The following is an 11510-nucleotide window of genomic DNA, read 5'->3' as shown; positions in this document are numbered from 1 at the left end:
CAGTTGAATTTATGATATGATCAGAAGTGACCGAAGTTATCTGTGAAGGTGCTGACAGTTCAAGGTTTGTTATGGCTTAACTCCAAATATCTAAAGACACCAAAGAATCAGATTTTCAGTCCACTTTTCAGGGATCAACAACTGATCCTTAAAGCAATAGTTCGGGATTTTTGACATGAATCTGTATGGCATCCCCGTCAACAGTGTCGTGCAAACACACTGACTTGGCCCCGACAGCATCCTGTGAGTCCAGTTCTTGTCCAGTTTTGGTCCAGACGAAAGTAGTCCGGCAAGTTTGTTGGGGTCACGAAAGTAAAACGTTTTTCTTCTCAAAACAGTACGTGTTCAAAAGAGTGATATATTTGCATCACAAAACCGTTGCCAAATAAAAAGTCAGACCTCGAAATTATTTGGCGCTATATTTTGTCTCCCTCGGTATCACTGCGCGCTGTCATGTTGACATCTGCGCAGGAATCAACACCTTTCCCATTGTTTGGCAGTGATTAGGAGTTCAGATCAGCGGCGCTAACAAGCTGCGGCTCCAGCTTCACCTTCTTCCACTTCTCTGTCCACCCTTTCTCTCTCTGCCCGTTCTAACTCCATCTGGCGAATTTCTTCATCTGTATATTCGGGTTCATAAAGATATCCCTTTGGCTGTGAGATGAAGTCAATGTTTTCAACGTCGCTGTCGTAGTCAGACATGTTGTCGCTAACTTTGCTAGCAGTAAACAATGAATGAAACAGCCATGGCTGTCACCTGGCGGCAGCGCGCAGTGATGAGAAGGGAGAGAAAATAGTGCCAAGCGATTTTGAGGTCTGACTTTTTATTTGGCAATGGTTTTTTGATGCAAATATATCACTCTTTTGAACACATACTGTTTTGAGACGAAAAACGTTTTACTTTCGTGACCCCAACAACTTTGCCGGACTACTTTCGTCTGGACCAAAACTGGACAAGAACTGGACTCACAGGATGCTGTCAGGGGTAAGTCAGTGTGTTTGCACGACACTATTGATGGGGATGCCATACAGATTCATGTCAAAAATCCCGAACTATCCCTTTAACATGCTGGTTTCCAGTCCCTAAGCAATCATAATAAACCCCTTCCTATAATCAAGATGAGTACTTTTTTCAATTATTGTGACCATAATCCAGAGTTGTGCTAAAGAACATAGAGTTGTGCTAAGAGACTTTTGTGCTAAAAGACTTTGTGCTAAATAACCGGATACCGTAAAAATGTTCAGCTACTTCAAGTGGAGCCATGTTTTCTGTCTCCTTGTGACAGAATGTGGGGGTACGTGGAGGGCAAATGAGCAGGAGGATATCCCAGGAGGCCATAAGGGGAGGATGGCGGAATGAGGTGGAGCAGAAGAAGAGAGAAGAGAGAGAGACAGGAGAAAGGAAAAGCCAGTTCAGCCAGGCTGGCTCTGCCTCACTGTCTCAGGACAGGTAGTTCCACTTAAACACACACACTCAGAAGTAAATACATACATGAACACTGCTTTCACTGACAATGATCAATAGCAATGATCAATTCATTATCATGAAATGTTTGTCGTCCAGGTGTACTCTACCAAACCTGCAAGAGGAAAACCACAAGCTGGAACTGAGCGGCAGTGGATCCGGATCCGGACAAGATTCCGGATCCGGATGTGGAATGGGAACAGAAAGTAAAGAATCTGTGAAGTGCAGAAGGTGGGAGCAAAGTGAAACAGACAGGCTGAACCCCCAGAACGAGCAGCGAACCCACATGCTCATAGAGGAAGAGGAGGATGAATATGATGAAGAGGAAGAGGGGGAAGAAGAGGAGGAGGACATGCGGGCCTCTCGGGGGAAGCGTGGCCTGCCGAATGTGACTCTGAGAGAGGGAGCAGGGAAGAGGAGGTGTAACAGACCTCATTCTCTTGACCTCGGAGTGCTGCTGAGTCATAAAGCTACGGGTGAATCTAGAGCACAGGTAAAGAATTAAAGTCATGGCTTTTAGATTTAGTGCAATATTAAGAAATATTATACATACAGGACACTTTTTCCATGGAATAAAAACGTATTCTATTCCCTTCTAGCGGGTTTATTGATAGCATGTAATATTGTTAGCATATTGCTTATCCTCCATGTATTACACCATTCTACCCAATGGAGAATGAGCATGCAATATTGTTACAATATTGCACGTTGTCAAGACAACACAACGTCACACGTCGGAGATGTAAAACTTCCACATTAGCAAGCGACAGTGACAATTTGTAAACATCCATGGCCACCAGGTTTGCTTCGTTAAAAACGGACGATTTTGAGAGAATTTTGGCTGCCAGGTCGCTCCGTTGTGTGTAGCTGTCAATGTTGATTTTAAAAGTAACTAAGTAAATTACACAGGGAAAATAATAATAATATTTAGCTTGACTGCGCTAGCATTGGCCTTCGCTAATGCTACACCGGCTGGAAGGTGACTGGACTGCCACGCTAACAGCACCGAGTCACAGGTAAGCTAGCGTTGGCCTTCGCTAACGCTACTGCTACGCCGGCTGGAAGGTAACCGGACTGCCGCGCTAACAGCACCAAGTCACATGTAAGCTAGCGTTGGCTCATCTTCGACTCGTTCAGTATCATGCGAGCTGAATGGAAAATATCTGATCGACCACTCAAAGCCAGCCACTATTATTTAATTATCCTATCCACATTCACTGGATATGAGCAATCATGCGCTCTGATTGGCTAATCTACTACTAGGCTATCAGCTCGTATACCGTGAGTAGAGAGAAACAAAATGGCGGAGTGTGTTGCTAAACCAACCGAGGACGAAATAAAAACTCTACTTGAAAACAACCCCCCCCCCCAAAAAAAACCCAACAAAATATGGAATAAAAGTAATTGATGTTAAGAACGTATCATTATTTTTATTTTTCAAGAATTATTATTGCATTTTTCTAAATTGCTACTGTCATTTCGCTGGTTTGTTTACATTCTAAGCGGAAATGATTCTGTCGTACGTTTTGTATAAAGTTTTTATTTATTGAATTTGCAAAAATTAAAAAATAAAGAAAAATGCTCAGTTTCTCATAATCCAGTGAAAGAGGATAGAATAAAACAGTTATTCCACTCAATCTCATTGTACTGTACATAGCTTACAGCCAACTTGTCGCTACGCACCTCGTCAGCTCTCAGCTCATGTATGACTCGATTTCATGGAACAACTGTTACTTGTACCTCAGTAATAATTAAACAAGTTGTTACTATCGTGTTAAGATGAGCAATAGATTTCTGTTTAATGACTTGAGAAATATGACCGGTATCTAATTCTAAGTTATTTCACTGAACAGACATACGGCAAGACAATGAAAAGTGTGTGTGTTTGTGTGATGCAGGAGATAGAAGGAGAAAGTGGGGGTTCTGCAGGGTTTTGGCAACATGTCGAGACGGGACTACGTGAGCAGGCAGAGCGTCTCCGGAGTGACCTGGCCCTGAGCCGCCAGGAAAGCAGAGAGCTCCAGGAGCGACTGATGGTGTCTGAGGCTACTGTACACGCACAAGCTGACCAGCTCAAGGAATACAGAGAACTACTGAGTGCGTGTACACACACACACACACACACACACACACACACACACACACACACAGTAGTTTGTACTGTATCTATTTAATGCTGTGCCTACACCTAAACCTAACCTTAAAGGAACAGTCCACCGTACTTCCATAATGAAATATGCTCTTATCTGAATTGAGATGAGCTGCTCCGTACCTCTCCGAGCTTTGCGCGACCTCCCAGTCAGTCAGACGCAGTCAGACGCGCTGTCACTCCTGTTAGCAATGTAGCTAGGCTCAGCATGGCCAATGGTATTTTTTGGGGCTGTAGTTAGATGCGACCAAACTCTTCCGCGTTTTTCCTGTTTACATAGGTTTATATGACCAGTGATATGAAACAAGTTCAGTTACACAAATTGCAACGTAGCGATTTTCTATGCTATGGAAAGTCCGCACTATAACGACAGGCGTACTAACACCTTCTGCGCGCTTCGGCAGCGCATTGATATCTGAGCTCCGTATCAATGCGCTGCCGAAGCGCGCAGAAGGTGTTAGTACGCCTGTCATTATAGTGCGGACTTTCCATAGCATAGAAAATCGCTACGTTTCAATTTGTGTAACTGAACTTGTTTCATATCACTGGTCATATAAACCTATGTAAACAGGAAAAACGCGGAAGAGTTTGGTCGCATCTAACTACAGCCCCAAAAAATACCATTGGCCATGCTGAGCCTAGCTACATTGCTAACAGGAGTGACAGCGCGTCTGACTGCGTCTGACTGACTGGGAGGTCGCGCAAAGCTCGGAGAGGTACGGAGCAGCTCATCTCAATTCAGATAAGAGCATATTTCATTATGGAAGTACGGTGGACTGTTCCTTTAACCTAAGCAACCAAAAGAATAATTTTTTTGTCAAGACTCTTGACACTAATCTATCCTTATGAGGACATAAGGTTTCCTCACCAGGCTCAAAACAGCAACAGTGACGTGAAATATCAGTAATGGCTGTTTATCATCCTCAGCAAGCTCAAAATTTGTGTATGCTGAAAAACACACCACATTGGATCATGGCTCAGGGCACAGAACACTAGTCATGTGCTGTCCCTCAGGCTTTGACTCATGAGGACATGTTTTGCATCAGTAGCGGCTGTGTATCTCTCCCAAGATAAACTAGAGGCTCTGTTGCTTGGTTTAAAGGGAATTTGACCCTAACTCATTTGTAATATGAACCAGGGCTCACAACAGAATAAGTGCTCCTGCACTCCTGAGTTGGGCTCTGAAATTATGAAGTGCATTGAAATGATTCACCTTTTATGTGTTTATTTGTACTGGATTTCAAACAAATGTATTTGATTAAGTGGTAAAATTATAGGAAAGTAAATAAATAAAATCGTAAACATGTATGTATGTATGTATGTATGTATGTATGTGATCATTGTTCCCACTTGCAAATTGTACTTAAGCTTGTGTCCATTCCTAGATAGCAATTTATACAAAAAAAAAAAGTAGTCTTTAATTTCACCTAATACATTTCTTGGGGCGGCATGGTGGTGTAGTGGTTAACACTGTCACCTCACAGCAAGAAGGTTCTGGTTCGAGCCCAGCGGTCGACGAGGGCCTTTCTGTGTGGAGTTTGGATGTTCTCCCCGTGCCTGCATGAGTTTCCTCCAGGTGCTCCGGTTTCCCCCACAATCCAAAGACATGCAGTTTAGGCTAACTGGTGGCTCTAAATTGTCCATAGGTGAGAATGGTTGAGAGGAGAAAACCTCTATAATAATCCAGTAGAAGGCAACGGGAAACCACTACTGGAATGTTCCCTAGAGACTTTGATGGCTGAAGCCGTCAGAGCGGCCATGTCACTGTAGTGATATGCCAAAATGGATGGATGGAATACATTTCTTGTCGCTTTTAAATGCTGTATATACAGGGTGTCTCAAAAAAATGTACTCACACTTTGAATGACGAGAAAACCTTTATTTATGAACATAGAGTGAAATGGAATAGCTTCGAATACAGAAGACAAATGTAATTGAAGAATCATGTTCGCAAATGTTCAAATTGATGACCATTATTGTCCAGACAACGCTGATAACGCGCACCAAGGGATTCGCAAACGTCACGAAACAGGTCATTAGGAATATCGCGACATTGTCTTTCAATTTCCAATTTCAATGCATCAGTTGTTCTTGGTTTGGTGCGATAATTTCCTGCCATGCTGTGATTAATTAATTACACCTGCAACACAAAAAAGGCAGCATGTTAGGGACAGTTAAAGTGTGAGTAAATTTTTTTGAGACACCCTGTATTTCGGACCACCTCAAGTTTATATTGTTGCACTTGGGAACAATTCTGATTTGTTAGTTTTCTGTACAAGCAGAAAAGGAGAATAAAAATTGTGTATTAGCTTGCAAATTTAATCAAAGAAATCATGGTTCATCTCTTTGTCTTTCGTAGCGGAGAGTGCCGTGCAGCAGGACAGTAAGCAGGTGCAGGTGGACCTACAGGATCTGGGCTACGAGACCAGTGGCCGTAGTGAGAATGAGGCTGAGAGAGAAGACACCAGTAGCCCTGGTATGAGAAAACTACAGAGCTCAGATGACTAACACCACAAATAATCTAGCAAACTACACGTCTAATCAATCACACAAACTCAGCTGATAAATTATGCACTCCAAAAGACAGAGAAAACAACACACTGTGGCAGTGGGGGTGTGGTCAAGCGCCGGTCTGTGACCGGAGGGTGGAGTCAGGGAAGGTAAGTGGCAGAATCACTACACCTGATGTCAATTAACCTGTTTGTGTGTCTTCTCAGTGACCGCGCCCTATATAAAGAGAGAGAGCAGAGGAAGTGAGCTCTCTCCCCAGCCAGACGACTTGTGTGTGTGTGCGCGCGCGCACATGGCTGTGAGAGTATGTTTGCATCTGAAAAGAGCAAATAAATGAAGTTAAGGAACTTTATTCTGGCCTGCCATCTTTCTGTGCTCCTCCCCCTCCTATGAACTGCTACAGTGGTGCCGAAACCCAGGACGGAGCACAGGAAAAGAACAGCCCCATGGAGTCCTCTCCCTTCGCAGACCTGGTCCACGCCCTCGCCACGGCCCAGCAGAGCCAGCACCAGGTGCTAGTCACCCTCCAGAAGGAGCAAGAGCACCGGTTCGAGGCCCTAGTGCTGGCACAACAGAAAGACGGCAGGCCAGAATAAAGTTCCATAACTTCATTTATTTGCTTTTTTCAGATGCAAACGTACTCTCACAGCCATGCGCGTGCACGCACACACACACACACACACACACACACACACAAGTCGTCTGGCTGGGGAGAGAGCTCACTTCCTCTGCTCTCTCTCTCTCTCTTTATATAGGGCGCGGTCACTGGGAAGACACACAAACAGGTTAATTGACATCAGGTGTAGTGATTCTGCCACTTACCTTCCCTGACTCCACCCTCCGGTCACAGACCGGCACTTGACCACGCCCCCACTGCCACACACACACCTTTAAATACCAAACTGCTCAAACTAACTACCACACCACAGCTACAAAACTATATAATAACTATAAAGGTAATATCTATCATGTGGTTAAATCGTAATACCATGAATAAAAATGTGAGTAGACTTGTATAGTACTCGCTTTGTATTACTGAAGCTATTACAAACCTGTGTGTTTTTGTATTTTCTGCAGAGTTTGATGACGTGGAGCTGTGCAACTCTCTTGCCCGGACGTCGTATGGCAGTGTTGGTAATTCGTGGCATCAGCATGCTGACAGTTCCCAGCTGGACAACTTGTTGGTGCAGGACCTGCGTGCACAGCTCTCCCGCTGTCACAAAGTGATCCGTGGACTGCAGATCCGCGTACGTTCACTCTCCGCTACCTCTGACTACGCTTCCAGCCTTGAACGCACACCACGCAAGGTACAGTCCGTGTTTACTCACTATTCACTGGGACAACATCCTCTAAGACAAACTATACTCATACTTTATACATATTTCAGACGGTTATAATTATTGTCCAAACTAATAATTTGTTTTAAATCACAGAAAACACACTAAGTGCTAGGTTCAAAAGTAGAGTAAAAGAAATTAATGGGGAAAAAAACCCTCTAAACAAGTCTTGCCAGGCAAAACAAACCTTGCCAGGCAAAACAAACCTCGCCCGGCAGTACTTATTTTATACCTACATGTTGATAATGGTCATATTTCTCAATCATTAGGTTATAGTTATATGAAAATCCATGACCTTGATTTTGACATTTCACAGTCATTCAAGGTCAAAGGTCATGGCGGCAACTGAAAGCACATATGGGTCGGGACGACTTCTTATATGTTGATAATGGTAAACATCTGGCTATCATGAACCATTTTAAAGTTATAGCCCTTTGAAAACCCATGAACTTCGGTTTGACCTTCCAAGTTCACTCAAGGTCAAAGATCATGGTGCCAAATGAAAGCCTATATGGCACTTCCTATAAATTGATTATGGTAAATATCTGTCTACCATCAACCGTTTTTAAGTTACAGCCCTCTGAAAATCCGTGACCTTGAGTTTGACCTTTCAGGGTCCCTCAAGGTCAAAGATCATGGTGCCAAATGAAAGGCCATATGGGAGTTCCTTTACACTCATAATAGTAAACAGTTGTCTATCTGCAGCCGTTTTTGAGTCAGAATGGAAAACATGTCAACCTTTCAGTCAAAATAACCTTTCTGGTGACCTTCACCTTGACCCGATTACCCCAAAATTTAATCAGGTAATCTATAGACCATTGCCCACCTACCCTGAAAATTTGAAGTCAATTGGTGCAACCGTCTAGACGCTAGATTGTTAACAGACAGACGCACAAACAAACAAACCGCACTGATTACAATACCTCTCCCCGCTTACTCCGTTGCGGGCGAGGTAATGATCACACATCTGAGATCTCTATTTAAAAATCTAGCAGGGTATGGTGAAGGCTTCTGATTTTCTTTACTATACTTTGGCCTCCTTCTCTATGCCAGGTGAACTGGGCCTTCCAAGAGTCTCCTGCCCCCAGTGGTTTGGAGGACGATGAGGGCTGGCATTCAGATGGGCCAACCCTTGGACCACTAAAGTCCAACAGGGAGCTACAGGAGCTGGTGTCACGTGTGGCATCACTGGAGAACCAAATCCGCAGCAGCAAACTGGAAGAAAAAAGAGGGACAGAGGAGGGGAAGAGTGCTACATGGCCTGGGTGAGAAAGAATGTTTATAACAACAGTCAGATTGGATTGTTATTTTATTTTTCACATGATACTCATTTGCTCTTCCACTTCGAATACTGTATAATGTCGGCTCTTTTCTACTCAAATATGGACTGGTTATCTAATCATTCATATCAGTCCACAGGGTCATTGGATAGCCTTCCTTTTTATACTTTCACAAATCCACATGCATTCATCCACAAATGATCTTCTCATGATCGAGTCGCATTCTCATAATTTTATTGTTGTAATGTTTTTAGTGTAAAAATCTGTTTTCAGTTCTATATCTGACTCCTCCTACTCAGAAAATACAACACGCTGATCCAGGCTCAGGCTCGGGAGTTGTCGCACTTGCGACAGCGGATGCGTGAGGGACGAGGAATTTGCCACATCCTCACGCAGCATCTGGGAGACACTACCAAAGCATTCGAAGAGCTGCTCCGGGCCAACGATATCGATTACTACATGGGCCAGAGCTTCCGAGAACAGCTTTCCCAGAGTTCCTCACTCACACAGAGGATCAGCATTAAGCTCAGTGGACGTGAGTATACGTAGACACACGTTATAAGATGGACTCAGGCACATGCAGTAGATTTAGCTTTAGGTCAATTACAGCAACTCAAGAATCCTGAGTATTGGTGTCATTTTAAAAAAAATTGTTACACATTGCTACGAATGAATGAAAACGTTTCCATATGGCTTTAATTGACTTTATATCAATAAAATAAACGTGTGAGCATTGCCATGGTACAGTTGTTATTGTATTGCACTACATGACGCTTGTCTCTGATTTTATTCACAGGAGATCGGTCAGAAGTGCCGGATGACAAAATGGGCCACGAGCTATTAGCTTTAAGGTAATTCTATCCTAAAATGTGATGTATCTTATTATTACATAATTTAATGTTATTAAAGAATACCTTTTAGTGTTATTGCATCATGAAATATAACAGCCATATTTGTGAACTGGGGTTTTTTTTTTTTTTGGAGGGAGATAAAGGTTTTGGCACCTCTGTACCGTTTTTGACTTGTAACATTTTTGTGGAATTGCTCCATAAAGTGATGCATTACTGAATATAGAAAAGACTGTAAACAGCATTAAAAGCCACACTTTCAGGTGCTGTGCATTTTTAATATCATAATGACCTTTCGATGATTTTGGCAGAGGTAGTAGAACGGATAGTAGAGCAATCTGAGAACGGAAGAAACAGTAATGTAGAGATAATAATGTGGAATGATAGCAAACGTGTATTAGTTCTGTGGTTATATTACAGGATGTGACATATTGCCAACTTATTTTTCTCAGCGTGCTATGATTGACTGGAGCGTATTGCAGGCATTGAATCATTTGTATTGCCTTCGTTGTCATTAACAACACAACGAGTCATATTTCATCATGTCTGCACGCAGGTTGAGTAAGGAGTTGCAACAAAAAGACAAGATAATCGAGTCTCTCCACACAAAGTTGCAGCAACGCCCAGACACACCCTCCAGCAGCCACGCCCCCTCCGAGACAACAGACCAATCTGATCGCACTTCCTTTGTGTCAGATGAAAGGGCCTCGATAAATGAGGATCTGGAACTGTGTTCTGATGTGGATGCCGTCAGCGAATACGCCCAGGAGGAACCAGCTCCCAGATCAAATGATACAGGCATGTGAACACACACACTCATACACACTGGCACACGCAGTCGGCATGAATATACATACAATTATACAAACGTACAGACATGCAGTAGAATCATAGAATAAAAGCCATTCATTTTGTTAGCTTTTATGAAAAAGTTAAGTTTCATCACAATTCTCAAACATCATTCTTCACGAGAGTAAAAAAAAAAGACATTTGTTAGTTACTGGAAATAAATATATGTTGATGTCAACATTTGCATAAACACATACATAATGCACGCACTGACGGAGAATCATCGCATCTAAATCCATGTCTAAATCCCCCTGCACTCTCTTTCAGACTGCCCCACCTCCCTCCCTGTCCCTCCCTCTATTCAGTCTCCTATCACCCCCTACAGACCAAAGAAGAGTAAGACAGGTAGGCAGGGTCAATCCATAGAATCATGTCTGAGTGCTCATATTTAGCTGTGCCATTTTCTTTATCTGCATATATCTCACCCTCCTCCACCCATCTCTAGGTCTGTATTCTGCTCCCTTGTATGGTTCTTTGCCCTTGGCTCAGACCCACTCCTCATCCAACTCCTCAAATAACTTAACCTCTGAACCATTGCCCTTTTTTGGGCCACTGACACCAGAACAGCACCAGCAGGGTCTGTGCAGACCACCAGTCCGAAGTGAGCACACAGCTTGTGTGTGTAGGTGTGCGTGTCTGTGTGTGTGTGTTTTGCTGTACAATAGTTTAGGCTCCTTTTTTTTTAACTTGCATTTATAAATGCATTTACATTCACCACTTTTACCTTTCATATATACATAAAATTCTCTCACGTTCCCTGTGTCCGAAATCGCTCCCTACTACGATATAGTGGGCTATATAGTGAGGACACCATTTTGTAGTGATGTCCGAATATATAGTGAGAATTATTGCACCCTATATCGTGCACTCAAAGTATCCCACGATGCATCACGAAAAGCAGTGTACAACCAATGGTCACTAACCAAGCAATATATCCTGTCGCGTTGAAAGAAATCAAATCAAAAGCCTCAAATTTGATTTAATAAAAGGCAGCGACAAAGAAGAAAGTATTCAGCCTTGATTTAAAAGAACTGAAAGATGCAGCAGACGCAAAGTACTTTGTATTTATTA

General features: G+C 43.0%; 1 protein-coding gene across 7 annotated transcripts in view; it reads left to right on the top strand.

Moving 5' to 3' along the window:
• LOC132871721 (myomegalin-like) overlaps positions 1-11510 on the top strand; it is a 126060-nt gene that overhangs the window by 78923 nt on the left and 35627 nt on the right. For 4 of the 7 annotated variants that reach the window (XM_060906169.1, XM_060906165.1, XM_060906163.1 and 1 more), the window contains 11 exons: positions 1287-1450; positions 1565-1958; positions 3364-3562; positions 5974-6090; positions 7203-7432; positions 8516-8727; positions 9042-9277; positions 9539-9593; positions 10147-10388; positions 10707-10784; positions 10885-11040. In XM_060906169.1, the coding sequence (XP_060762152.1) occupies positions 1287-1450; positions 1565-1958; positions 3364-3562; positions 5974-6090; positions 7203-7432; positions 8516-8727; positions 9042-9277; positions 9539-9593; positions 10147-10388; positions 10707-10784; positions 10885-11040 (2083 nt within the window). The remainder of the gene's footprint in view (positions 1-1286; positions 1451-1564; positions 1959-3363; positions 3563-5973; positions 6091-7202; positions 7433-8515; positions 8728-9041; positions 9278-9538; positions 9594-10146; positions 10389-10706; positions 10785-10884; positions 11041-11510) is intronic. The other 3 variants (XM_060906164.1, XM_060906167.1, XM_060906168.1) reach the window with 3 other exon arrangements.

Source organism: Neoarius graeffei, chromosome 23 (assembly GCF_027579695.1).
Source record: "Neoarius graeffei isolate fNeoGra1 chromosome 23, fNeoGra1.pri, whole genome shotgun sequence".
NCBI lineage: Eukaryota > Metazoa > Chordata > Actinopteri > Siluriformes > Ariidae > Neoarius > Neoarius graeffei.
The sequence above is the reverse complement of the archived record's forward strand: the minus strand, read 5'-3'. Positions and strand labels throughout refer to the sequence as shown.